The sequence below is a fragment of the Microtus oregoni genome, unplaced genomic scaffold (assembly GCF_018167655.1).
Source record: "Microtus oregoni isolate MIOR12 unplaced genomic scaffold, Mior012 000004F_ref0000308, whole genome shotgun sequence".
Classification (NCBI taxonomy): domain Eukaryota; kingdom Metazoa; phylum Chordata; class Mammalia; order Rodentia; family Cricetidae; genus Microtus; species Microtus oregoni.
In genome coordinates this window covers 35501661-35529105 of record NW_024543063.1, presented here as the reverse complement: position 1 = coordinate 35529105, position 27445 = coordinate 35501661, and the positions used below count along the sequence as shown (strand labels likewise).

Genomic DNA, 27445 nt, shown 5'->3' with positions numbered 1-27445 from the left:
GAATATTCCACAACACAGAGTTGTGTTAATTCGGACTTGGATCTCATTCTTTTCCAGAGTCATACAGTTCACTCCTTCTCTTATAACTTGAGGAAAGCTGACCAGTTGTTCGATAAGGAATGAGGTCCAGGGAGGTGGTTTCAAATCATGCACATAAACAGCTAGGGGACTCACCAAGGGACAAGGAGCACACTCGGGTTTGTCTCCACGGGAACGACAGCATCATTTCTAAGTATCTGTTACCGTAACAGCTAGGGAGGTAGCAGCTACTTGTATTCCTGCAGCTTTAAAACACCAAGAACGTTTGTAGGGAGTTAGACTCCAGCAGAGTGTTCGATAATAGGAGCTTAAGTGTGCAGACACGTGCAGGTGTATGTGTGTGAGAGTGTGCATGAGAGTCTTGGGGACGATGTCTTCTTAGGCTGGCTGGCTGTGGATAGTGGGCGTTTGTGAATCCTGTCAGGAGTGTGGGCTTTTGATGTTTGGCAGAATACAGACTCAGTTGAAATACAGTGCTTTATCATTTTTTGTGTCCTGCAAGTTAGAGACAGAAAAAGCAGCCTTTCTTCCCCACTAGCCCAAGACCCTCCAAACTGGTTGCAGCAGAGCCACTCTGACAGGGTGAACCCAGGCTGTTTTGTGACCTGGATAAAGGACCTGTCCATCCAGGCTAATAGCAAACACTGAGTTAGTCGCTACCAGGAAAACAGCGCTGGGAAAATGGAAACAGCTTTGTTTGGGAGAATAATATCAGGGAACTGGCTTAAGGGAACATGAGATCTGAGGCTGTCCACAGCCCATGAGATCATTATTTGTGGCAGGGAGTTTCTTTGTAGTTATGCTGCTTTGGACATGCCGTGTAAATTTGTTTTGCTATTTCTCACTGGCCACGGGGACAAGTCAGCAGAACTTGTGGCATGGAAGCTCTCTCTGCCCAGATTCTGTGCCTGTTCATTGTGTCATCAGCCTGGCCAGCTTGGGGACAGACACCCACAGACCTCAGAGAACTGACCCACAGTGATGTGGCTGCTGCTTGCTAGCCTTCTCTCCTGGATGTCTGCGTTCTGCACAGGGCCTTAAGTCAGTGTACTTTCTATGGACCATACTGACATCTTGGAGTTCTTCCTCTGTTTTTCACTGAAGGAGGAAATATGGGACATTCCAGTGTCCAGGTTGAAGTGGTGACAGTCCTTCTAGGCTCATTGTGTTAGCCATTGATTTCTGGTCAGAATTATTGCAATGGAACTAATAGCACTAAATGTGTGTACCTTGGTGACATGTGTCCAGAGACTCACATCAGGGGAATCTCTTGGCTCCGGCATCAGTCTCTAAAGTCTAAAGCACAGGTAGGAAACTCAGATACATGGATGTCCAGGGGAGAGTGCCAGGGAGCCAGAGGGTGGGAGTTGGGCATAGTGACATGGTGCCATAGGGGCAGCCCTGGGAAGTCCACTCTATGCAACATGATGATTCTTCTTTAGGACACCCTACATTCTGTCTCTGCTAGTCACATCTGCTGACTGGGTCCACCAAGTGCTGCCAATTGACAACTACATTAGTTTCTTGTTTTGCTAGGACAAAATGCCCGCTAAAAGCAGCTTGAGGGAGAGGGGTTTATCTTGGCTCACGGTCCAAGGATACACAGTCCATCATGTTTGGGAAGAAAGGGCAGCAGTGTGAGGCAGCTGGCCACCCTGCATCTGCAGTCAGCAAACAGAGAGAGGGATGCTGGTGTTCAGTTTGCTTTTACCTCCTCCCACCCCACCCCCATGCCTGGGACCACAGCCTGTGGAATGGTACCACCTCTGTTTAGGGTGTTCTCCCAATTTCAATTATTCTAGATAATCCCACTTAGACCTGTCCAGAGATTTGTTTCCATGGTGATTCTAAATCCCATCAAGATGACAATTAAGATGAAGCATCACACACCACAACATGGGTGGAGGGTGGAGAGAATGAGAATTCCTTTCTCAGGAAGGAAGCTTCAGAGTTGGCTAGGCTCTTGAGACAGCACCTGTCAGGATAAACATAGCCACCCCTTTTGAAAGCGAAAATGTTTGTGCTGTGGGAGAAAAGGAGCCTCATAGGAGAGTCAGGTATAAAGAGGATGGCCTGATGACCCACCCACGCTTGGTTCTGGTGCTTGAGTTCAGGGCAGGAACTCTTGGAGGGAGGACAGAGCTCTGAGTTGCTGCCACTTTAAAGGATGCTTGGATCCCTTTACAAAAGTGACCATTCTTGCTCAGCCAATGCAGTGACCATCATTGCAGGACACTAGAAAGCATGTACATGTCCCATTCTGTTCCACTCTGGGATGCATGTTCCTGCTGCTCCCTTTTGCACAGGCCTGAACTATCACCTACTGGGCAGTTTTACAATGGCGACAAGTAGTGTTTTAGTGACATCTGTTCCTAACTGTCCTGGGAGCAGCAGCAAATTAGATCCACTCATTTACATATACCATGCAGAGATAACAATACAAACGTGCAAGCAATGGATGTGTGGAATCCCCTCTGCAACAATCTCCTCACTTCATCTTCAGAATAACCCGCAACAGACCATCCTCTCTCCCATTTTCCATCTGGGAAAACTGAGACACAGGTGACTCACCCAGCACGACTCGAGCGATGGAGCTGGGATTTGTACTGAACCGCGTAGCTCAAACCCGTGGTTATTGTCTTTCTAGGACATGAATCTGCTTCCAGGGCAGACTGATGGTAATTTTCAAATAATGGGCATTCTTCGGTGATTATAAAACTCGATAGTTGCCATGCTCCCAGTGATGCATCTGCACCGATTGTTAATGCGCGCCAAGCACTAATGCATAAATGAGCACACTAACCGTAGCCGAAAATGGTTATTGTCATGGTAGTAATGAAAGATCCGAAGCGCTCACAGGTTCTGCTTGGCAAAGCTCCATAGGGTATAGGGAATAGTCTGTCCAGTTAGGATCTTTGTACCAGTGACATTGAATCACATCACAGAAAGGCTGAGTCCGATTGGGAGGAAGGCCAAGCGTTAATTCTTACAATATTGAGTGATGGGCCTCCATGATCTGCCCCACCCTTAGTGAGACTGTAGTGAAAGAGCGTGGATATACAAGACCACCTGCAGACACACGGTTGAGTTCCAAGAGTCAGACAGTACCTGGAACATTCTTTCATCACTGAGCTGCATTCTGCTTTGGGAAGTTTGCATCTGGATTCTTCTATAAATGCAGTTTTGTGATTTCAAGGCATGCTACAGCATTACCAAAAAGGCACAAAACGATTTGTGTAAAAAGGGGCATAGCTTGAATTAAGGGGTAAGTGTACATCTGGGCTGGGGAGGAGTCTCAGCAGGTGACACACTTTGTTGCTCAAGAACAGCAGTCACTGTTCAGATCCCTGAACCCACACTGAAACCAGGTGGGTGTTCCCAGCATACAGGAGGCCGAGATGAGAGTCCCTGGAGCAGGTGAAACTGGCTAGTCTAGAGTTAGTGAGCTCGGGATCCAAGGGAGAGATTCAGCCTCATCACATGAGGTGGAGAGCAACTGAAGACACTCAACATCAGCCCAGGCCCTCACATGTACAGGCACACACATGTGTCCATACCCACACAGACTCGCATATATGCATATACAGATACCACTTATACATGGAAAAAAGAATAGATAAGTGTGCATTCCTCTCTGCCTACTCAACCTCTTCTGGTCCCCAGTTTAAAGCAGAATGGTTCCTCTTCAGGGGATAGATTTGCTTGAGGTCCCTACATGAGGTTAGACCCCCTTCATCCAGCTTTCAAAGAGTCCCAAAGGATGTCAGGCTTTCCTTTCAACTTAGATTTTCATTTTAGTTCATCGAGGATGTAAATGAGGGCTTGCTAAGGCCTTTCTCCATCTCTGGACCATAGATAGCACTGCGCTAGTTAGCGTCTGTTGAGCCCCTCCCCACTGGGCGGCCTTTTCGGCTTACACTCTGTGCGTCATCTTGTTAAGTTTACACACATCTCACTTCACGTGTTTCCTAGATGAGAAAACAGAGGTCCAGGGCACCTCCAAAGCACACCAAATCCATCAGCAAAAGGCCAACTGAATCTGAACAAGGAAAATAAACTTGACGACCACATCACATTGCTTCCTTACAAGTCCCAGACTGGGCTGGTTTGTGCTTGTCAACTTGGTACAATAGAGTGACAATTGCCTTCATCAGGTTGCCCCGTGGGCAGGCATGTGGGATATCTTCTTGATTGAACACAGATGTGAGAGGGCCCAGCCCGTTGTGGGCAGTGCGTCCCAGGTGGTCTGGAGTCCTTTAAGAAAGAAGGCCTGGCCGAGAATCCCATGAGAAGCCCACTGTGTTTCCTCGTGGTCTCTGCTTCAGTTCCTGCTTTGTGTTCCTGTGTTGGGGGGCCCTACATGAGGGGTTGTAAGCCAAAGAAACCATTTCCTCCCCCAACTTGCTTTGGATTGGTGTCTTATCACAGCAACAGAAAAACAAACTGATCCCCTGGTCCTGGTGTAACAGAGTCAGACGAATCCCGGGATTCAACAACAGACTGAAGGAATAACTGGACACTTTGACCTCATTACCTTGTCTCCTTTGCACGGCAGGTGCCCCTTTGTTTTACAAACCACAGGGGCTAGTTTTATGTCCACTTGACACAAGTTACAGTCACTGGAGAGAAAGGAGCCTCAGTTGAGAAAATGCCTACGTAAGATCAGGCTGTAGGCAAACCTGGAGGGCATTTTCTTCATTAGTAATTGATGGGGGATGGTACAGCCCACCGTGGGTGGGGCAACCTCTTCCTGGGCAAGTGGTCCAGGGTTCTATAAGAAAGTAGGTTGAACAAGTCACGCCCCTCACGCCCCTCCATGCCCGCTGCCTCAGCTCCTGCTTCCAGGTTCCTGCCCTGCTTGATTTCCTGCCCCGAATTCCTTCAGTGATGAAGAGCAATTTGGAAGTGTAAGTCAAATAAACCCTTACCTCCCCAAGTTGCCTTGAGTCATGATGTTTCTTTGCAGTACTAGAAACCCTAAGTAGGACACACGTTGTTTAATTTTTGACTGGTAGATAAACTTACCCCCAAATTCACAAAGATGAAACTGTGCGTTTGAAAGGTCCAACTCTTCCTGGGAGTCAGAAGCTGTGAAAGGTTGGTTTTCCTTTTAGAATTCTAGAAGTACCCTGAACAGACATTGTCAAGAAATCAGGGCAAGGACCAAGCAGAGAAAACATGGAGACTCAGGAGGAAATTACTGTTTCTTGATATAACCAGAATTTCTCCTTCCCGGATGACTAGCTCAGTGTCCCCAGGGAAATTGTGCCTTCCTCAATATGTCGGGGGGTGACTGGTTGACTGGTCTGGGATTTGAGGGCAGAATTAGCCAATTAGGAGGTTAACGTATAATCACAGGCATAAGGTGTGACCTTTGCCCGTTTCTGTTTAACTGAATTAGCATTAGCAGGTTATAGATTTTCTGCTCGCAACAATGCCGGCAAATTATTCTGAGCTCTGAGTCTGCATTCTGCAAATGCGCCACTTAGGATGTCAGCTTTATGATGTCTCCAGAAGGCAGCAAACTAGAGCCTAGTCTCTGGACACAGGGACACTTACAGGCAGAGCCTCACAGACATGAGCTACAGTGGCCTCCCTCCCACTCTGATTTGAGAAAGATGATGTCAGACGGGGTGGTGACTTCTCCACCCTTAGCTCCTCTGAAGTGTCTCAGCCTGGCCACACCATCAACCTCCTGAGATTGATTCTTGCTCCTATTCCTTGGGGTTCAGTGCTTCCTAGAAGGCTGGCATTCAGAGTTGTCCCCCCTCCCTTCTCAGTGGCCAACCTTTTCTGTATTGTTTGGAGTTTGCTGGTGGGGAAGATAATATGCTGTCTTCAGCGCTGATGTGCGCTGGTTAAGAATTCAACATCTGGCTTCGGAGTTCGGTTTCTTTAAAAGCAAGGGCTGAGCCAAAGTTTTGAGTGCAGATCTTTGGAGGGCTGGTCTCAGATAAGGATGAACAGGGTGGGGAAATCAGCCAAGGAGCGAAGGTGGTTAGTGAAAACTGATTATCAAAACAAACCCCCGCGGTGCTGCACGAGGGTGTGATCGCAGGTGAAAACTGGGAGCCAATCACACACCTTCGAGCCATCTTGAAGGACAGGCAGGGCTGGGGATGTTACATTTCTAAGGATCCGATGGTGATTTCAGATCAGAGTAGAGAAGCCTTTTATACTTTTTGGAAAGCTAGCTTAGAAAAGGAAAAGAAAACAGTCTCTAGAGCAGTGGTCCTCAGCCTTCCTAATGCTGGCGGAAGCCCTTTAATACAGTTCCGCATGTTGTGGTGACCCACCCATTTTGCTGCTGTTTTGAATCATACAGGAAATATCTAATATGCAGGATATCTAATATGCGGCCTCCGAAGGGATCTCTATAGTCTATAACCTAGAGAGAAGGCCCGAGGGTCGGAACTGGACAAGGTTCTTTCCAGGAGACAGATCAGAGGGCATTTAAGCTTAGACTCAGATTCCATCTCCACCCATCCACGAGCCAGCTGAGGTCTTCGGTAAAATATACGTGTCTCTGTGCATCGTGAGGCTGCCAGGGAGACTCCCCAGATTATGTTCAGAGTAAGCTTAACTCGGGACTTTCTTGTGAGAATGGCTCAAACACCTTGGCTTTGCTTTTAAAGTCTAAGAAGCAGGCCTATGGGAGTGTGTGAGGTAGACTCTCGGGTGTACCCAGGTGAGCCACAGGTCAGGTGTTTCTTCTGGGAGATGAGAGTCTCTGCATATAGACCTTAAGTTCATTTTTGTCTAAGTTAGATGTTGCTCCAGAGAGCATCATGTACTTTCGTATCCGAAAGCATGTAAGTAACTTCTGGGGCTATGAGCAAATGCATACTAACCACACGTAGGTCACTCCCAGAACCCACCCCAGTCTGACTTGATGAGCCAGTGGGAATAATTGGGGCTACATAGAGGAGTATGTGGCACCCAAGAAGATCCTCGCCCTTCTTAGCAACAGTTAACACGGACCTATCCTCCTGGAAGAAGAGACTTCATGCCCTGTGTGAGCCACCTCATGTGTTACTTTATGAGCCCTGTCACTCTGCCTGCTACCTGCTCCATATAGGAGAATGTTGTGGGCTCAAACTTTAAATGTCCCTTAGGATCATTTTAGCTGCTCTGGTTTCAAAACAGCAATGGCTATGCTGTGCTGGGAGGAAAGTGCTTTACAATGGTAATGGTGTAGCCCAGGTTTTGCCTTTGTTTGTTTTGAATGACGGATGAGGAGAAATCCCAAGGACAAAAGCGAGGCCTCGGAAAGAACTGTACAGTTTACATTTCCAGGAAGCCAAGTTTGCGAAAGTAAAAAGAAACCGGAGAAATTAATTACAACAGCCACTTCCATTCTGCCCCGTATTTCAAACATTATCATTTCAATGCATAGTTACTGTAAAACCATTGTCAAGATGGTGTATAGTCTAGCCATGGCTTGATAAACACCATGACCAGAAGCGACTTGGGGAGGAAAGGGTTTATCTGTCTTACATATCCAGCTCGTGGTCCATCATCAAGAGAGCCAAAGCAAGAACTCCAGGAGAAGCAGGGGAGGAGTGATGGAGGAGCGAACACAGCTTACTGGCTTGCCCCTCACAGCTTGCTAAGTCAGGATCACCTGCCTAGGGGTTACACCACCCACAGTGGGCTGGACCCTCCCACACCATTATCAATCAAGACAGTGTCTTACGGCCCACTATGGGTGGTGCCACCCCTACCTGGGTGACTCTAGTTGGTGTCAAGTTGACAATATTATACCCAACCATGTCTCCGTTTGGGGTCGGTTACATTGCTGTTGTTCAGTGGCCACCTGTGGCTCATCACCACCATGGCAGACCAGGGTGAAGGCCCAACAGACACGGGAATACTTCTAGAAGTAACCCCAGAGAGAGAGTTCTGTTTTCTTTTTTCTCCTTTTAGGGCATGACATTGTTCTTTTGCATGTATGAACATGAAGCTGGTTTTTAACTCGGGCGTCACTGAAAACTGACAGTTTTTGTAATGAAATTTCACACACGGCAACCGTAGTGCGATTCTTAGCAGGTGGAAAACTCTTACAACATTATTTCTTTAGCTTCGGCTTAATGGAAGTCACAGCACCTGTTCCTAGTTTTGCATCCTCCAAGAAAAATCTCCTTGCCAAAAGTGAGCTGTTTGGCAGCCACGAGAGGTGCCTTACCTCTTCGTTTGGGGAAATGGAAGTAGAACCTCAGCTCAGTTCCAAAAGTTGCAGAGCTGGTTCAAACGAAGGAAAAAGTTAGCAGGGTTACAAACATGCTGGCTACTGTTGAAACACTGACTGCTTCCTTTCCTCAGGTGTTCCTGGGAACCTCTGCAGACGATTTGGACTGCACTCCCGGATTCCAGCAGAAAGTGCTCCACATCCAGCAGCCTGCCGAATTCATCGAGGACCAGCCTGTTCTAAACTGTAAGCCCCTCCAAGATGCGCCGGGGCCACTCATGTGGACTTCCCAGCCATCTGTAACAATTCTTATGCCACTGCTTGGCCCTAGGTGGATGCTTCCAAATGACAGTTTCCAGCTTGTGGGTGAATACATGCCACGTATCTCTCCTCAATATTTTATCTCCAATGAACTCTTCTGCCCCACACCCAGAAAGGGGGATTTCCAGCCTCCGGGGTGACTCTGGGCTATGTGGGAAGAATGAAATCTATTTTCGCAGGGCAGACCCAAGAGTAAAATCATTGCCTCCTTATAGATTGTCGTGCTACCTGCCGTTTCTCACGTGTAGCATTAGATCCAAATAATGGCGAGGCAGGGTATTGGCAGCTGGGAATTTGTAGACATAGGAATCAAAAACTCTTGTTCTCCAAGCTGATAAGACAGTCTTGAAAAAGATTCAAATCTTTTCTACTGCTTCTGTGGATTAAACTGAAATTCCCCGAATTCCAATTGATTTCCTGAAAATGTGCGTCTCTCAGATCTGGTTACCATTCTTTACTGCACTTAACACCAGTATTATATCACTTTACCTTTAAGAGAACAAAAGCCCAGAGACAAATGCCTAGCGAGGGCAGGTTTTACCGCAGGAGAAATTGGTGGTGGACATAACCAATTAACTGCAGACTTCTGAGCGCCATTCTTATAACATTTTTAAAGATTAATTTTATTTTTAATCATGTGGCTGTATTTGTGTATGCCAGTGTCTGCACATGGGTGCAGTTGCCCGAAAAAGCCAGAAGGAGGCATTGGATCTCCTGGAATGGCATTGCGCAAGGTTGTGGGCTGTCCTACGTGGATACTGGGGACTGAACTCTGGTCCCCTGCAGGAGCAGTAAGTGCTCTTTACTGCTGAGCCATCTGTCCAGACCCCCATTCTTTGATATTTGAGGATAATAGATAATGCAAGCAGTGACCTAGTTTGATCAGATGCTCTAAGGCACCTGTACAGAGGGTGACTGCGTATGTGTTTGCGCTTAAGGACTTATGACCTCGGGGTAGCCTTTTGTCCCAGTCCCGTTCCTTCATTTCTTTGGCTCATGGATGGTATGTGTACAGAAAACACTTGGCCAATCAGAATATTCTGGAAGGCTGGTGTCTGTTATAAGGAACACAGCCATGAAAGTTGGGACACTGAACATCAGGGTCTCTATGGCTGGGAATGCCCTGGATCAATGATATAAATGAGATCATCTGAACAATTTCTCATTGCAACTCTGGGGTCAGGCATAATGCAAATCAATATATTTCAAGCAAAACTTGAGTGATGACATTCTGAGTCTCCTCTTCCCTCATTTCTGTGTCTTGTCTGTCTGTCTGCCCACCTCTGTCTCGTGATTCCCTTTTTGTTTTGTTTTTTTTTTGTTTGTTTGTTGCAAGTGATTGCCCCTAATGGCATTGATGGTAAAATGTTGGGAAATGCAAGGCCTCTCTCTGTATGGGGATTAATAGAGCTGGCATGCTAAGTAGGCCCTTAGATGTGATTGCTTCTGTAATCTTCATGACATCAAACAGCTTTCAATTCACCACCAAGAAGCTGGGAACAATCATAGTTTTGGGGGTCTTTTTAATTTAAACTGCACCATACTGTACATTCCAATATCAGAGGTGTGTGTGTGTGTGTGTGTGTGTGTGTGCGTGTGCGCGCGCGTGTGTGTGTGCGCGTGTGCGCGCGCGTGTGTGCGTGCACGCACATGCATGTGGTCTCAATCCCATAAGTAATTAACTTGGTGATGGCCGTTGCTCCTGCGTAAACTGCTAAATGCTAAATGAAAGCAGGCTTATTATCTATGACAACACACTCAGGGAGATTCAGTGACACGGGAATTAATCACAGCTTAAAACGTTATATTTGTGTGTGAGGTGTTGGGTCAGCAAAATCTGATTAGCCCCTCTAGCGAAACTGCTTCTCCATGACTGTTACTAACACAAAATACAAAGAGCGGTGCTGGTCAGGTGCTTGGCCATTCCTCTCAAGGTGAGGAGGAACGGAGCCTGTTCTGAGTACAGCCTGTGGATGAGGTTAACTGGGTCTAGCTGGGAAGGAAAGGTTATGGAGCCTCGAAAATGCTGGATGAAATTGTTTCAAACAACCCGAGTCTTCAAGAGGAGAAATGCCAGATCTATCCCACTCAAAATGAGGAAGTCAAGCCTTAAATATAAAATGGATGTTTCCAGTATTTTTTTTTAGCTGTTTCCACCCCATCATCTCAACTCTCTCCTTTTACTCCTTACCAATTCTAAAGATTTGTGTGTGTGCGTGTGTATGTGTGTGAGTGTGCAGCTATGCCCACCCTAGTGCAGGTAACTACTAAGGCTAGAAAGTATCAGATTCTCTAAAGTGGGGGTTCTCAACCTTCCTAATGCTATAATCCTTTAGTGTAGTTCCTCATGTTGCGGTGACCCCCAAACATAAAATTATTTTCGTTGCTACTTCATTACTGCAATTTTGCTACTGTTATGAATTGTAATGTGTGTGTGTGAGTGTGTGTGTGTGTGTGTGTGTGTGTGTGTGTGTTCCAATGATCTTAGGTGACCCCTATGAAAAGGTTGTTCAGGCCCCCAAGGAAGTCATGACCCACAGGTTGACAACCACTCCGGAGGAAGAGGTACTTGTGAGCCCCCTGACGTGGGTGCTGGGAACCAAACTCAGCTGCTCCGGAGGAGTACAATGTTCTCTCACCCCTGAGCCATCTCTCTGACCCCTTCTATGCCTCTTAAGAGACTCGGCACACACCCTTTTGTCTCGGGAAAAGTAAAGAACCAGCTTTGAGAGGTGTATGTGCTAACATGAACTAACACCTGAATGATAAATGGGGAAAAAATCGTTCAGAGCTGTAAAGTTTAAAAAAAAAAAAAAAGACTTGGCTAATTGAATTTACATATCACAGCTAAGTGAATTGATTTGAGATATTTCAGTGATGTGGAAGTAGAGGCTGGTGTGGTGTGGGCGCTGGAGGTTAAAGAAAAGTAGGGAAGGGACACAATCCCGGGCCTGTTCATGATGCGTGCACTTTGTGTGCTTTTTTTCTCTGTCATACTTAAGAAGTGTGGCCACAGGACAGCATGGTGACTCAGGAGGTAAAGACACCTGCTGCCAAGCTGAGGACGTGAGAACAGTGCCCAAGATCCATGTAGTAAAAGAAGAAAGCTGACTCGGTCTTCTGTCGGCTGCTCTGTGACTTTCACGTGTGCCAATTCATGTGCACACACACACACACACACGAGAGAGAGAGAGAGAGAGAGAGAGAGAGAGAGAGAGAAAGAGAGAGAGAGAGAGAGAGAGAGAGAACAGATAAAAATGTTGTAAAAATGAAAGCAGTTTGGCCACAAGTCCATGAGTTTTTCTGTTACAGAGGCAGAGAGGTCTACAGCCTAATCAATTCACCCACTGCACACTGTAGCATTTTACAAAGCGGCTTGACGTGCTGGCCCCTTACCTGGTGGCTAGAGCACCTCTGCTCATACCAGAGGCTGGCGGCATTCAACCACTCCAGAAAGCAGGGAGCTTTCTGGGGGTCCGGGAGTGTTTATTCTGTCCAGGATTCCTGCTTCCTTTGTTCTGACAGTGCCTAGTGCCTTTTATCCCTTTTCATCTTCTTCTTGCTTCCTGGTGACTTGCCTTTTTCTGCTTTAACCGTTACTAATGGTCACCTCACTCCTTTTATTTCCCTAATATTTTATTCACTGTTCCCTCCAATACATCTTCTCTTCAGTTGTTCTGAAGCCTTTTATTTCCTTCACATCCAAATAACTCTTTATTCTACTCCCCTCGCTGCTAACTAGGCTTGCTTTCTTCTTTAAAGGGCCATTTTTCAACAAGCTGCCGGGATCAAAACACAGCATCCCGCTCTCTCTTCTCATGCACCCAGCAGTCTTCCTTTCTTGGATCTCTCGGAGGACGGTGCAAAGCCCCCCAACTCATCACAACTTAGACAAAACTTTGTTGGCTTCATCTAAGTCTTGAAAGGAGAACTGGGAAGAGGGGTGATTCCCATTGTCAATGAGAAGTACAAGGAATGGGGAAAATACAGCTGCAAGGTAGCACATTGGTGGGGGTACCTAGGCACCTAACCAAAATGGGAGACACCAAGTTACCAAGCTCAACATCCTGCCTCATTTGCTTCAGCTCAGACTGACCTTCTTGTCAACATAGGGTTCTGTGGTCATTGAGTTCCCTAGGGGACACCATGTTCGTCATTCCCCCAGCCTCTGCTGGTAGGTGTGTCCAGCATCCAGTGTCTACAATGGACACCCAGTTAGTCACCCAGGATTGTATTATTCCTCATATTTTCATCATGCATCACTTAGGCCTCCTAATATGTGTACGCACAAACCAAACACAAGAATGCACAGAGTGATCACCACAGCAAAGTGTAGTCACACTATCGGTCTGACTCTCCTTCAAGTCTGAGAGAGAGAGCAGAGGTCAGGAAAGAGTGGAGCAAAGTATGATACTCAATATTTCTAACTATCTCAGAATGAAAGTGACTTGTGCCATGCTATTCTGATTCCTCAGTAGGCATGGCCATGAAGCCAACTTAGCAGCAAGAGAGGCTGGGAGCCTTCACTATGTAGATGATAACAAGATGCTATTATTCTATTTAAACAAAACAAAACAAAACTCCTGGCAAAATAGACAACAGAGGAGGCAACTTTCTCAGGGGGAAACCAGAGTCCCTGGAGAAGCTTTGGTCCATTTAAGAAGGAAAGCAAGGGTATGCACCTGTTATTCTTAGCAGGAAATGCTTTCTGCTTAGCAGTCTGTCTTCCTTGCCCTTTCCTGAGGGTTGAGACAGAGATGGACTCCAAGGGTATATTCTGGTAAAGTCACAGATCCTTAGGCTCACACTGGCAATGAATTAGCAATACGTGCAGTCGTATATTTGTTGGCTCACTATGAGTGAATTCTTTGAATCATCCAAAAGTAAATGGGCTCATTTCTGTAAAAAGGTCAGGCATAACACAGCCAGAACTGACCCAGCAATAATATAGAATTTACTTAGACCAGTGGTTGGTTCTCACCCTCCCTAATGCTGTGACCCTTCAATACAGTTCATGTCTGGTGATTTCCAACCATAAAATTATTTTGTTGCTACTTTATAATTGTAATTTGGATACTTTAATGAGTTCTAATATAAATATCTGATATGCAGAATATCTTATATGCCATTCAAAAGGGGTCATAACCCACAAGTTGAGACCCCTGCCTTAAAGCACAGTTGTTTATAGACAGGAGCTGGTGTTAACACAGAGGCACAGCTTTTTTGGGCATGGATGTCTTTTTTTTTTTTCAGTGTCTCATACCCCCTTAGATCAATCCCTACATCCACACAGACTGCAGCACAGAGGGAAGATGGACCACTTCTGACAATGTGACAAGTTGTGTACATTAGACACAGACATGGAGACATAGAGTACTGGCCATGTGGATCCGTGCACTGTTTAGAGTCTTGAGACCTGACCTTGTGTGTCGTCCCCAGCTATCAAGAGTCCCATGGAACCTAGGAACAGGCTTCGGAGGAAAGATGTTCTTGTGTGACCATTTTCCCGATGAGAACACTGAATGCCGAGTTAGGTGAAGCACTTTTCTCAAGCCTGTATCTTCTAGAGTTGTAAGAGCTAAGATTTGCACTCAAAGGTGGATGGTGTTTGTATATGCCTTTAACTCCATCACCTGAGTGGCAGAGGCAGGAGGATCTCAGAGTTTGAGGCCAGCTTGGTCTACAGAGCAAGTTCTAGAACAGCCAGAAGCTACACAGAGAAACCCTTTCTTGTGGAAAAAAGAAAAGAAAAACATAGAGATTTGAACTCAAGACTCTAAGGTACTGGCTTTTAGTCCTCAATGTCTGTAGTCTCATTGTTTTGGTTGATGTTGATGATGAGACATTAAGGAATTTTGCCATTTAATTTTTCTCATTGTTTCCATCAACTTTGGTGAAAGAAGCTTCCATAATGATTTCTTTTTATCAGTCCCAGCTAAATTCAGTCTTCCTCTATCATATAAAAAGTGACTCTTTTCCTTGGTTTTGGATTGATGCTAGGACATGTTTCCCATGATCCCTCTGCTCCTGGCTTCCCACTGTCCCCATATGGACCCTTTACCCAGGTGCTGCCTCTTCATGCCCCTGTCACACCAACCTTGGTCTGCTGCCGGGTCAGCCAGGGAGGCAGTGGCGTGGCATTAATCACATTTGCGCATAACTCACATGAGTCATGGCTTTTCAGTGAGTTTTTAATTGACTATAAATCAAATGGGGAGCTTGAAAAATGAAGGCAATTAATGAAAAAGTGGTGTGAGAGGTGGTTTACATCCTAACTTAGGGAGCACACCGTCAGTGCACTAAATGTCCAGACAGAGGCCCCTCTGAACCTGCTGTGAAATTTTCAATAGGGGAACTGGCACAAGATGAACTTCGTAACGTGGCTGGTGGGAAATGCCTCCTGGCTGAGATGGCGCTGGCTTTTCTCTGTCTGTATGCTCCTCTTCTGCAGAGTGGGAACCTGTAGGGAACTCCTGGGCCTTCCATTTCATGGCCGTCCTCCATATTTCTAAATTACACTTAATTACGGAGAGATTGACTGACGAGTGCGATGATTTAATGGCACCTGGTCTGCAGTGTGGGTAGAGCTGAGAAAGGTCAGAGTTTCGCGTGTCGTCTCTGTTTTCAGCTGTCACAATATGCCGCGGGAAGTTATTCTGTGGCGCTCACAGCTGTCTGTCATTCTATCATTGAGTATATTTTGGAGTCGGACCTCTCAAGTGAGCAGCGCTTCTGGTGCAGCAGAGCCCTGGATGAATGGCGTCTCTGTGTTCACCTCCCTCCCATCAAAGTATTTATAGAGACCTTGCAATCAGCCAATTAATGCTTATCAAGAGCTTCATAGATGTGTTATTACTAACTACATGAGAAATAGGAATTCATAACTAGAAGGCTGTAGGCTAAGGATCAAACTCATTTCAACCCAAGGGAGATGAGGAGAAAGGCTTCTGGATCCTTCTAGTGGATAGAGCTCCTCAGTTTACTATGGAGAAGAGGAAATCCACAAAGGAATAGAGGACGAGGTCTTTCTTGTCCCTTGAGGGACAATGAAGCAGGTGGAGCTCTCTCTGCCTCTGTTTTCGGAGCCAGAGGAGCCCGTGGGCCAAGGTCGCCCCTGCTAGCCTTGCCACAAACTGCCCTTTGGGGGCGTCCTCTTTGGCAGCTCTCTGTGATCTGAAGCTCTGAATTAAAGAAATTTGTCGCCAGCGTTGGGAATTTTATCTTATTTTAAAAATCTCTAATTGCTAAGCAGACCCAGGTTCTAACCATAGACGCACCCTGAGGCAGGCTGTGTGTGTTCATATATGTAAGGTCAGGGTCAACACGACGGTTCAGTGAGTAAAGGTGATTGCTGCCAAGCCTGCAGACTTGCATCAGATCCCCAGAACCTACACGGTAGAAGGAGAGAACTGACCCCCACCAGCTGCCTAGGCATGTGTGCATCCACCCCAAGCCAGAGAGGTGGGAGGAGGGAGAGGGAGGTGAAGAAAGAGGGAGGGAAAGGGAGAGCAGGTGAGGTAATCTAAAAGCTTTCAAAATAATCTACGTTCAAGCCCATTATTTGACATTGGAAAATAGAAAATAGATAAAAAACAAAACAAAATAAAACCTCCCTCTGCTTCGCTTTCCTTCTGAGGAAGGAATGAGATAACAGAAGACACCACGATAGGTTGCTCAGAAGATTAACTGTTAATCTTCTAGATAGCGGCTAGTCTATAGGAATCCCTGAAATTCTCGCCTCCAGAAACTGGAGCGATGGTAGCTGAAAACTTCCCTGGGGGCCCTGCCATCTCCTTGGTCTTCCGAGTTTATGTTGCTTGCTCCTTACAGGCCCTTCAGTTCACCTTCATGAAGTCACCATTGCTTTCCAAGTTCTCATGGGAACCAAACACCTACTGTAGATAAAGCACATGCCGTTGCTCTGATGGGCAGGCAGCAGCCGTTATTCCTGGGCAAGGGAACAGGAGAGTTTTAGGTGATGAAAGGCCTCGATTAGTAACGTTCATCATCAGATGTTAAGGATGTACACATCAAAACTAAAAGAGACCACCTCATAGTGCAGATAAAAGCGTGGGATGGTGAGTGTTGGTGAGGCTATGGAGACGGAGAGCCCTTAGGCCATCGGTGGGAAGACGTGTTTGGCAGGCGTGTCGGACAGTTATTAGACCAGGAAGCAGTTAGCATATAACTGAGCACTTGGACTCCTCTGGATGTCCTCATAATTAACCAAAGACTTGGGAATCTGTTGTGAAGACTTTGAGTTACCGGTTCAGGTGGCGTACCAGCAGGGGCCATGTGTGAGAGCTGGGTAAGGTTGGCATGCTGGGAGTTCAGAACAGGAAGCAGATGGAAAAGGAGAATGGTGGGGCCTAGGCTGGTGGGGAGACATCTCAGAAGTTGAAAGATTCCAATAAGCATCTCATGATCATTGCATGGGTCAATTTGGGACATGTCACATGACTGAACTTGACACGGGGTCCAAGAAGATGTGGTATTCTTGTTGGCCTTGAAAAGTGATTCTGAACCTCCAAAGAAAAAAATTATGCTGTGCTGATACCAGCAAGAGAGTCCCCCACATACGAGGTAGCCCCCACATCACTAAGACTCCCTCTCAGGACCCACATCCTAGGACTGCAGGCTGTACTCCATGCACAAGGCGTTTTAGGACCAAGCACGCATGGAAATGGAAATGTCTTGGGTGGCTGGGGATGAGGACAGCCATCCTGCCATGTTAGGCATCTTGCTGGCGACACCGGAGAGCAGATTGCTTAATTAAGAACATCAGAGTCTAAATGGCGCCATCTGGCCTGGCTCTTCAACCTGTTGAGTGTCTTCACTCACACGGTCCTGCGACTGTCGTAAATCTCTTTTGTTTCTGCTTTTCTTCAAGGGCTTAGGAATACAGGAACATACGGATTTGCAGGAGTCTCTCCTAATTGAAGGCATTAGAGCCACGTGGATCAGGCTACTTAATGAGTGAGGAAGCGAGATGTAAATTGGGAAAGATTAGGCATGGCTTTAAATAGTCGGCACAGGCTGAGGAGGATCTTATTATCCTGTAATGGAACGAACGCGCGCACATGCTAATAACTGCTTAGCGCCCTTGGTCTGTCCCTTCACCTTCATTTCTATGGAAAGTTCTTGCTGGCTAGAGAGCAAGAAGGGAAGGCATTGCAAACACTCACCAGCCATCATGTTCTCAGGCATTGTTTTACCTGACCCACATTTATGGTCTCTCTGCCTCAGACACCCATGACATTTGCGTGTCCATGGGTGCTAGGTTCTAACACTTCTCACATGTGGAGTGCAGCCTGCAGGCACAGGATGTGAGTCTTAGTGAGGGAACATGGCACAAGAGGGCGCTTGCATGTGAGCACACACACGGGGAAGCCAAAGGTTGGTTTCAGGGGTCTTTCCTCAGTATGCTGCCCACCTTGCTTCTGGAGGCAGGACCTGTGTGTTACTGACCTGAAACAGTTGAGAAGACTGGCTGCCTGGGAGCTCCCAAGGCCCATCACCCTCGGCCTCCCCAGCACACAATTATAAACATAAACCACCACACCCAGCTTCTTCTGTGGGTTCTGCGGAATAGCCCTTTCCTTTGCTGGGCCACACGCTCTTCTTTCCCTGACTTTACTCCTCCCTCCTCCTTGGTCTCTGAACAAAAGGTTAAAGATGTTTAAGAAGTATTTCCTCCTGACATCAATCCAGATGTGTTTTGGAATTTTAAAAGGTCATGGGGTACCTCAGAAGGATATTGTACCATCCTGCCAGTGGGGTCTGGAGCAGCATCTTGTCATGAGACAGAATGTTGTTTCAGTAGTAAGACATGTAAATATTTACCCTGATCCAGGTTAAGTGAGGACCACAGATAGGATCACGCCAGTTTCATTTAGGCTTCGCTGCTGTGCAAGTTTTGGTATGCTGAGCCTCCTGGATTTGGGGAAATCATGGTCCGTTACTACTTAAGAGTGTCCATGCAAGAAGATGCTCATCTGGTCTCCTCTCTGCCTGGGGGCAGCAGAGGGTGGTGGCTCACTCTTCCCCCAGGCCATTTCCCTACTGGTTTGCTACTTGGTAAACGGCATCTTGGCAGGCCGAGCCTGAAAAGTGGCCAAATGCCACACCAGCTGATTTTTTTCCCTATCCGAAGCCAGAAGAGTTGTCAGCCGTCCAGGTTCCTGTGAAACCGCACATGTCAGCTGATTCGGGAGACCTCCCAGAGGGTCTATTTTTAACTTAAACTGGTTATGATTTCCATATGTATATATTAAATTCTACAGAGAGAAAGGGGAGGATTCCAAGCGAGGAAACACCGATTCTGAATAGCGTGAATGAAGGTAATTAATGCTTGGAAAACAGTGGAGTCTATGAGTCACCCCCTCCATGTGGCGAGCACTGCGTTTTGTTTCTGTGGAAGGAAGTCCTGTGAGTTGAGAATGGAGGGTGAGGACACGTGGAGACAAATGCTGCCACGGACAGAGTGTGCAGCCAATGCTAGGTGCTTAAAGAGGGATGGTGACTGAGGACAGACCTGGACTAGGGCCATCAGTGTCGGGGAAGTGCTCAGGGGATGCGTGGCCAGTGTCCAGAGCAGCAGGGAAGCATGGACCAGAACCACGGCCTTGTTCACAGTCAGGAGAGGGAGAGAAGCCATGGCTTCTGCACAAAGGCATGGGATCTCATGCTGATGGCTCTGGTCACCCCTCCAGAACTTTCTTCCTGGGGGCAAGATCCAGGTGCCCCCTAGACTTTGAAGAAAGACATTTAATTAAGAGGAGGGGGAGGAAATTATGTAGCTCACAAATTTACCTAGACACGTGAACAAGGAGGCTTCAGATGACATGAACAAAAGCATCAGGATTTTAATCAGTGGGAACTCAGACCTAGGCTAGTGCAGACAGATTTTTTTTTATTTTTAAAAATAAACACATAAATAAGTAGATAATTATTTCAGAAAGTCAAAAATGAGACAAAAATATAAAAATAACTTATGTATAAGCAAACACACACACATATATGTAGTCACATGCCAATGATTTTAATAAGGTTACATAGCAAACAATAAAGACAAGTATGGTCATGCACATTTCTCTTCCCAGCACTCGGGAATCTGATGCAGGAGGAGCTCACATTTGAGACAAATCTGTGTAGCATAGCTAGATCTTGTCTTAAAGACAAAACAAGAGGCAAGGGTGGGAAGGTCCAACATACATGGGGGGATGCTTGCAAGTGATTTAATAACAAAGGAAGATGAGTTAAAGCCACATGCTAAGCCATGTTTAAACCTGGTTAATGTCCTATTACCTTTAGAATTATCTTTTGAATGCACATGGTTTTCTTCTCTACTCCAAAGTAACATGTAATTTTGCCAATCCGGCAATCTCCAAGTGACTTGTCAGCCATGAGGGGACAGCTTGTATTTTCCCAGAGAGCTAAGTAACTTTTGGATAAAAATGTTAACTCTCCATACATGACATTGACAGGACACATCGCCCACCTTTCTGTGATGGTCTCACAGTTCAAATACCTTTACATAATAATGTGATAAAATGATTATAATAAAATTAAATGGAGCCAAAGTCTCAAAAATACAAATGAGACGGTGTGTATATGACAGTATCTTGTTGCTTTGATTTCTGCTCCTGCCTTGGGTTTTTAAGCATTTGCGTGTGGTCTGTGGACCACATATTAGTCTCAGAAAACTTGGCAGGGGTGACTTAGCTGCGACTCCCAATCAGCATCCTGAGTTTCTACTCAGACTCCTAGGAGGGAAGCTGGAGGTCTGAACCCTCTGGACTAGAACTAGGTCTCATAAGCAGTCATGTGGTCTCTATAGAAGGGATTCAGAATGAGCAAAAATCAGAGGTATGTATGCAGTCCCTGAATTCTGAGAACTGGACAGTGCTGAATTCTATCCAGAGAGAACAAGTGGCTGCTGAATGCTGCTGCACCCACATTTCCACACTGGTCAGTCTAAGAGGAAAACATGTCTCAAAGTATCATTAATTATTTCACAGAGAGGGACAGTCAGCACCTTGTCCAGTTCTCAGAAGAGAGCAGACTGAGTCGACATTTCTCTGGTATTGCTGGAGCGTCAGCACCACTGATAGAAGGTCAGAAACTAGCCAGTTTTGAGTAAAGTGAGACCAACTGACTTACAACTGTTAGCTACAGCAGGGTATGGGTACCCAGGTACATCTCATGAGTGCGTTGCCACCTGATAAATGAGCCATGTGTCTCAAGGAGAAGACTATTGACTCAGATAAATTGATTTCCTTGAATTTCCTGAAACTGATGACAGAGATGTTGCTGACTGAGAGTCCAACATGCTTGGGTAGAGTTCTCTGAGACAAAGTGGTTAAGTCAGGTTTCCTCCGTGGTCTCAGTTCTTGGTGTGAATCACTGGACTTCCCTCACATCTGGGATCTCAAGGCCATGGATGCTTCCATTTGTTCTATGTTTTTGTTTCCTAAATGCCTCTCCGTTGTGGGACAATGGTCTGTACCCTGTCACTTGTATTTGAAATAAACACTGATTGGCCAGTAGTCAGGCAGGAAGTATAGGCAGGATAACCAGGCAGGAAGTAGAGGCGGGGCAACGAGAATTCTGGGAAGAGGGAAGTTTCAGTCTGCAGTCATCACCCAGCTGCAGAGGAAGCCAAACACAGAGTAAGCAAGATGTGACTGCCTCACCTAAAAAGGTGCCAAGCCACATGGCAAACACAGACAAGAATTGTAGACTAAGGTAAGTTATAAGAATTAATTAATAAGAAGCCTGAGCTACTAGGCCTACCAGTTTATAATTAATGTAGACCTGTGTGTTTATTTGGGACTAAACAGCTGTGGGATCTGGTGGGACAGAAAAGGCAGACAGCACCTTTCTTTGTAATATTGTCCTGCAGAATGGTAACGGGATACAATGGAAGAGTTCTGACATCAAACGAGTTTCAGAGCTTTGGGGGATCAGTTATCTGTTTGCTTGTTCCGTTGATTGATTGATTTCTCTAACTGTAGGCTCTTTTCAGACATTTGCAATGTGAAAATGCATCGCAAATGCGCTTCAAAGCATGTAGACAATGTTCTCCTCTCTCTGTAAACCTCAGCTCCTTAGGCCTTGCTAACATGGAAATTTCCACTCTGGATTTTAAACCTTTCACTTTCTTTCTTTCTTTTTTTTCTTTTTTTGGTTTATTCGAGACAGGGTTTCTCTGTGGCTTTGGAGCCTGTCCTGGAACTAGCTCTTGTAGACCAGGCTGGTCTCAAACTCACAGAGATCCACCTGCCTCTGCCTCCCGAGTGCTGGGATTAAAGGCTTGCACCACCCCCGCCTTTACTTTCACTTTCTTGCCATTTCTGATTCAACCTCCAAATCCCACCCCCCCAGGAAGCAGATGTTTCTGACACAAGAAGGGAGAGAATGGTCAGCTAGGCAAGAAGAAAGTAAAGGCACACAGGCATTTGGGTATCATTTCCCCTGTCACTTGGGAACTAACCAAGCTTCTTGGATGGAAGGGAACCCCCTGTAAACTCACACATGGGTTGAGAAAATCAGATGTGTGTCCCCTTAGCAGCTTGGAGAATCTGCCCTTTGGCTATTGCAGAAGTTTCTTAGAGTTTATGTGGTTTTAGGTAGAGCCCATGGCACAAATGCTGACCAGTGTTAGAAGCAGGGGTTACCAGAGAACAGGGGGATAAGAAGCCTGTTGATGATACTCCTGAGTGGGAAGCAGAACACTAGATGTGTGTATCTTTCTTTACTCCAAAAGACCAAGACCCTGGGAGCAGCCCTCTTAGAACACTCTTGCTGCCACGTGAGTATTTGGCATCAGGAAATCAAAGCTGGTTTTACTGAGCATTTCCGAAGGTAGAAATTGAGCTCTTTGGTATCACATGGACTGCTGAGCTTTTCTGGGCCTTGGGGATTTCTGTTTCCTCAAATCTGCTTTGACTGGTTCAACCCTTTTCCCTAAACCATCACAGTAGCTCTGCCCAGGGTCAGGCACCTACACTTCCGGTGAGGCTCTCCTGCTCATAAGTCAGCTCCACAGGCTCCAAAATATAAGCAGAAGGAGTGGGTGGTGGCTGGAGCTTGGCAGGCTAGACACCTGCTTATTAGCATCCAGCTCTGGCCTGGTGAATTCAGGCCAAAAAAGGGCTAGACTCTGGAGCCTACTGCCTGGATTGGAAATGGTGTTTTATTTATTCTTTTTCTTTTAAGTTGGCATAAAATATATTGGGTTTCTCTATGTTTTTTTTCCATACACATATATCATTATAGCTCATTCCCTTTCGTGTCCCCCATTATCCTTGTCTTGCATGTGTTAGTTTGGGTCTTCCTCTGCTCTATAGCCTCCATGCCATTTCTGAGTCTCAATTTTTAGTTCTTAATTTAATTTATTATTAATATCTTTCTCAAATTAATCATTACATTTTGAGACAAGGTCTCACTTTGTAGCCCAGGATGGCCTAGATCTTGCTGTTCAGGTCATGTGATGATTAGTTTTGCCTTCTATATCCTGGGATTACAAATGTTCACTTTGCAAATCTGACTGAGTATTAATTAATTTTCATTATCTATAGAGGATGCATTTGTTTATATTTTTATTTGTGTGTGCACACATGCTCATGTGTATGTGGTGTGTGTCCGTGTCTACATTTCTGTGTACCCTGTGCATGCAGGTGCCTGCAGAGGTTAGATGAGGACGTCAAATCTTCTGCAACTGGAGTGACAGATTGTATGCCACTTGATATAGATGCTGGGAATTGGATTCAGGTCCTCTGTAAGAGCAGAACACTAATTGCAAACCTGGGGCTGACACGTAGCCTCTATTAATTAAATGTTGGTTACATTATCAGCTAATGTGACATGATTCTGGACCCTCAACTTCTCCTTGGCTCTATGAGAGAATTATACTGCTGATGCTACTATGTAAGTTCTTACATCCTCCTTACAGCATCCTAGATGCCTTTATAAGCACATCCTAGATGTGCTTGCTTCTCTAGCATAGCAGTAGCCTGACTCCTTCCACCTGAGGAACCAACAACCCCCACCCCTCCAACTCAGCAAGGCACCTGGCTAAGGAAACTGAACATTTTTTTTTTAGCTTACTAGTAAGGTTTGTGGTTACATTTACCTAGTATAGGCTGGGTTATTTGTTCAGTGTATCAATGACACTAAAGTGGATGTTTAACATGTTGTCTGCCCAGGGCTTTCTTTTGGTTCAGGTTGAGCAGATAGAAAAGGCATTTGAATTGGAGAGCTTGCTCTGTTATTTTGGTGATGGATTTAGGAAAATGAAAAGTATCAAATTGCTTAGTTTGTGGACCCTTTCCAGGCCCATTTTGGTTGTGGATAAGGCTAGGTTAATGTAAGAAGGCCAGGTGCTGCTCTAATAGGCTAAATCAATAGCCATCTGGACCCTACTTGGTTAGCATGTCATTCTCGGTGCAATGAAAGGCATCCTATGCTAATAAATAACTTACCTATCATATGCTGACATGATGGCATGTTTTGTAAGTGACTCAGCCCAATATTGGTAGGAAGATCCATTCTGCTTGTAAGAGATCAAACAAAGGGCATCCTTTGGAAGGCTTGAATGCCACTCTTGCCTGGGTGAGACAACTAATGCTCAGGACCTCAGTAAAGCAGACTGAATTGTCTCTACAGCCAGGGCTGGGGAAATGCAATGGGATTGAGTCAGTGAGAGCATCGTTAAGACTTTGGCCTTGCCCTGTGGTGCCCAGTGTCTCCTAAGGATCACACTGTGTTTTTATTGACCTTTCAAGCAGAATATGGAATTAGCCTTACATTTCAAAGATCTGCTCCCAGGATTCTGTTGTTTTTCTTCATTCTGTTGTAATGTGTTTGGCAAAGGCATGCTGTCAACACTGATCTAAAACTTCATATAAGGGTTGGGTGTGTGGAGATTTCACAGTCGCCTTAGGTGTGTCCGAAGTCAAGACCTCCGGAAATGCAGCTTTGATGTGCAGAGAGAGATGCTGTCAGTTTATTAGAAACTGTTCTGGAGACATCAGCTGCTGCGGTAGAGAGCAAGTCTTAGTCAGGGCTTCTATCATAGCCATAAAACACCACTATCAAAAGCAATTTGGGAAGGAAAGGGTTCATTTCAGCTTACAGTTCTTCATCACAGTTCATCACTTGATTTGGCATTCCCCTCTATATGCTGTGAATACTAATGGTTAATAAAGAAGCTGCTTTGGGCCTATTGCAGCACAGAATAAGGAAAGGTGGGAATTCCAAGCAGATAGAGGAGGAGAGAGTAGACAGAGTCAGAAGCCAGTAGCCACCACAGGAGACAGATGCCAGATGGAACCTTCGGGTAGGCCACAATCACGTGACGATACACAGATTAATAGAAATGGATTAATTTGAGATATAAGAGCTAGCCAATAAGAAGTGTGAGCTAATAGGCCAAACAGTGCTATAATAGTATAGTTTCTGTTTGATTATTTTGAATCTTTTTGGCCGGGAAACAAGCAAGCAGCTTCTGCCTCAAGAATAGCTACCAGACTAATATGGTATGATGGCCCAAGACCTCCCCAAAAAAGGTCACAGTAAACCCCTAAAATTACTTCACCCAACAAAAAGCAGGAAACAGGTTGGAGAGAACTATGCCCAAATGCCCAAATATTGTTTATAAATGTTTGTTTATATTTAAAGGGGGATATGCTATAGAGATGGATAGTTGGCATTGGTATGGATCTTGGTTTATTGATACAAATTTAAGGTCAATTTTGTTATATGTATATTTTTGCTCTTGATTAAGGTATTGTGCTTGTGCAGTTAATTTAAAAATGTAGTGTATAATTAAGAAATATAGGAATAGTCATCTATAGTTGTCAAACTTGTAGTCATGTTATTTAGTTTTTCTAGATGTACAGAGATATATTTCAGATGGATAAATATTCTTCAGACCTTTCAAAGACCTATGGAATATGGCATTTAAAATGTTTTAAGAACTTGGGACTTTTCATGACAATGAGACACATCTGCTCCTGGCAGCACCAATAACTTCAAGAGTAAGATGGTCAGGCACTGAAGTGGCTCCTTACGGAGTTTGATAGCCATTTGGGCAAGTAACTGCTCTTGCCTGGACTGCTTGATGTTATTATGTATAAACTAGACATGCAGGACACGTGGTTCTGGGTCATGACCTGGGTCTTCTGCAAGAGCAGCCAGTGCCCCTAACCATTGAGATGAACTATCTCTTCAGCCCCTTTACTTTCTATTTTATTAAGTTCTTATGTCACTGCTCATGTTATCCCTACCACTGATATTTGCCATCATGCTTCCCTCTTGACAATAGTCACCTTCCTCCCCCCAAATAACTGCCCTTCATTTTTGCTGTCCATTTAGTTTTACATATGTGTGTATTAATATCCAGATCCCATATATAAGCACAGATGTGCAATACTTCATATTTTCCCCCACTTTCTTAAGCCCCTCTTCACATAACAATGTTTCCATTCTTCTATGTTTTGGGCATGTTCTATGTTTTGGGTATTGTTATGTTGTATGATAAACACAAGTTCTGCATGAAAGTGTGTAGTATTTGTCTTTCTGGGTCTGGATTATTTTAGTGCACATAAAGTCTCCAGTTCTGTTCACTTTCCTGCAAATGACATCATGTCATTCTTTCTTTGTAGCTGAATTAAACTCCATTGTAAGTACCTATGCACACACATACACGCACACACACGCACACACACACACACACATAAATGAATGCATGTATTTATCACATCTTATCTGCTAATCAGTTGGCTGATGGGTATCTGGGCTGGCTCCACATTTTGGTTGCTGTGAGCAGTGTTGCAGTTAGCACACTGTGCAAGCATCCCTGTGATATGCTGACTTAGGTCCCTCTGCCAACCACTGCCTCTGTGCAGTATTTACCATATTACTTTGCTATTAGTCCGTAGTCCCTGTAATTCCCATCTGTCAAGGAAGTTCTCCTCCCGAGCGTTCTCATCAGCCTTCTTTCCGAGGATGTGTATAAGTTGATCTGCTCGTGTGTTCTCCACGTTAATCCACAAGAGAGTCTCCATCTCTACTTACCATCCAGAGCAAAGTCTTGGAAGTGTTTTAGAGGCAGATATGATTTAGTAAGCCAACACATAAATACTTTTGTAAGCAAAAGGTCACCATTCCAATATTGTTTGTCTTAAGGGAGACCAGAGTGTTCTAAGAGAATGTGAGTCCCTTCGAAGTTGAGCTCATAAACGTACTTTTGCCGGGTCTTCCACCCGTGCTATTGACAGTGAAGGCAGATGCCTTCTACAAACGTTGAACCTGAGAATGAACCTGTCTCTGATGGAGTGCATTCTATTACAGGTATGACAGGCTGTTTTGAAAGCCGAAAACAAAATGTACTGAACGCTTTGGAAAATATTTCCAAAATGTTTTCTCTGTTCACACCCCCTTCCTCTGGCTCCTGGCATTCATTCCCTAGTCAGTGTGAACTCTTTAAGAAGAGTAAGTGCTGGCATAGGGGAAGGCCCTTTGCAGAAGAGAAAATAAATCTGCCTTAAAATCCCAGGGTGACTGGAAGCACTGCTTCTCTGTGTAGGTGAGCTTGGTGTGGCTTGCCGACTACACACTCGTCTTCCAAAACGACAACGAATCAGTTCAGTTTTTGTGTATGAGTCTGTTGCTCAGAACATAGTGGGCAAGCAGGAATCCAGGAATAAATCATGGAAAGATTGCATGAATTCAGGTGTGTCTATATGTTAAAAATGTTTACAGCATGCATGTATGTTTCTGAAAAGATATAAAATACCAGGGTCAAATGTCAGCTTTAATAAGTAGATACAGGTAAATGCATTATTTATTTTGAAAACTTCTGATGGAAAATCCTCCCCTGAAAAATCTCAA

At 45.3% G+C, this 27445-nt stretch overlaps 1 protein-coding gene across 1 annotated transcript in view; it reads left to right on the top strand.

Moving 5' to 3' along the window:
• Positions 1 to 27445, top strand: part of Cdh13 (cadherin 13) — a 949947-nt gene that overhangs the window by 201954 nt on the left and 720548 nt on the right. The window contains exon 2 of the mRNA XM_041650745.1: positions 8362 to 8473. Within this exon, the coding sequence (XP_041506679.1) occupies positions 8362 to 8473 (112 nt within the window). The remainder of the gene's footprint in view (positions 1 to 8361; positions 8474 to 27445) is intronic.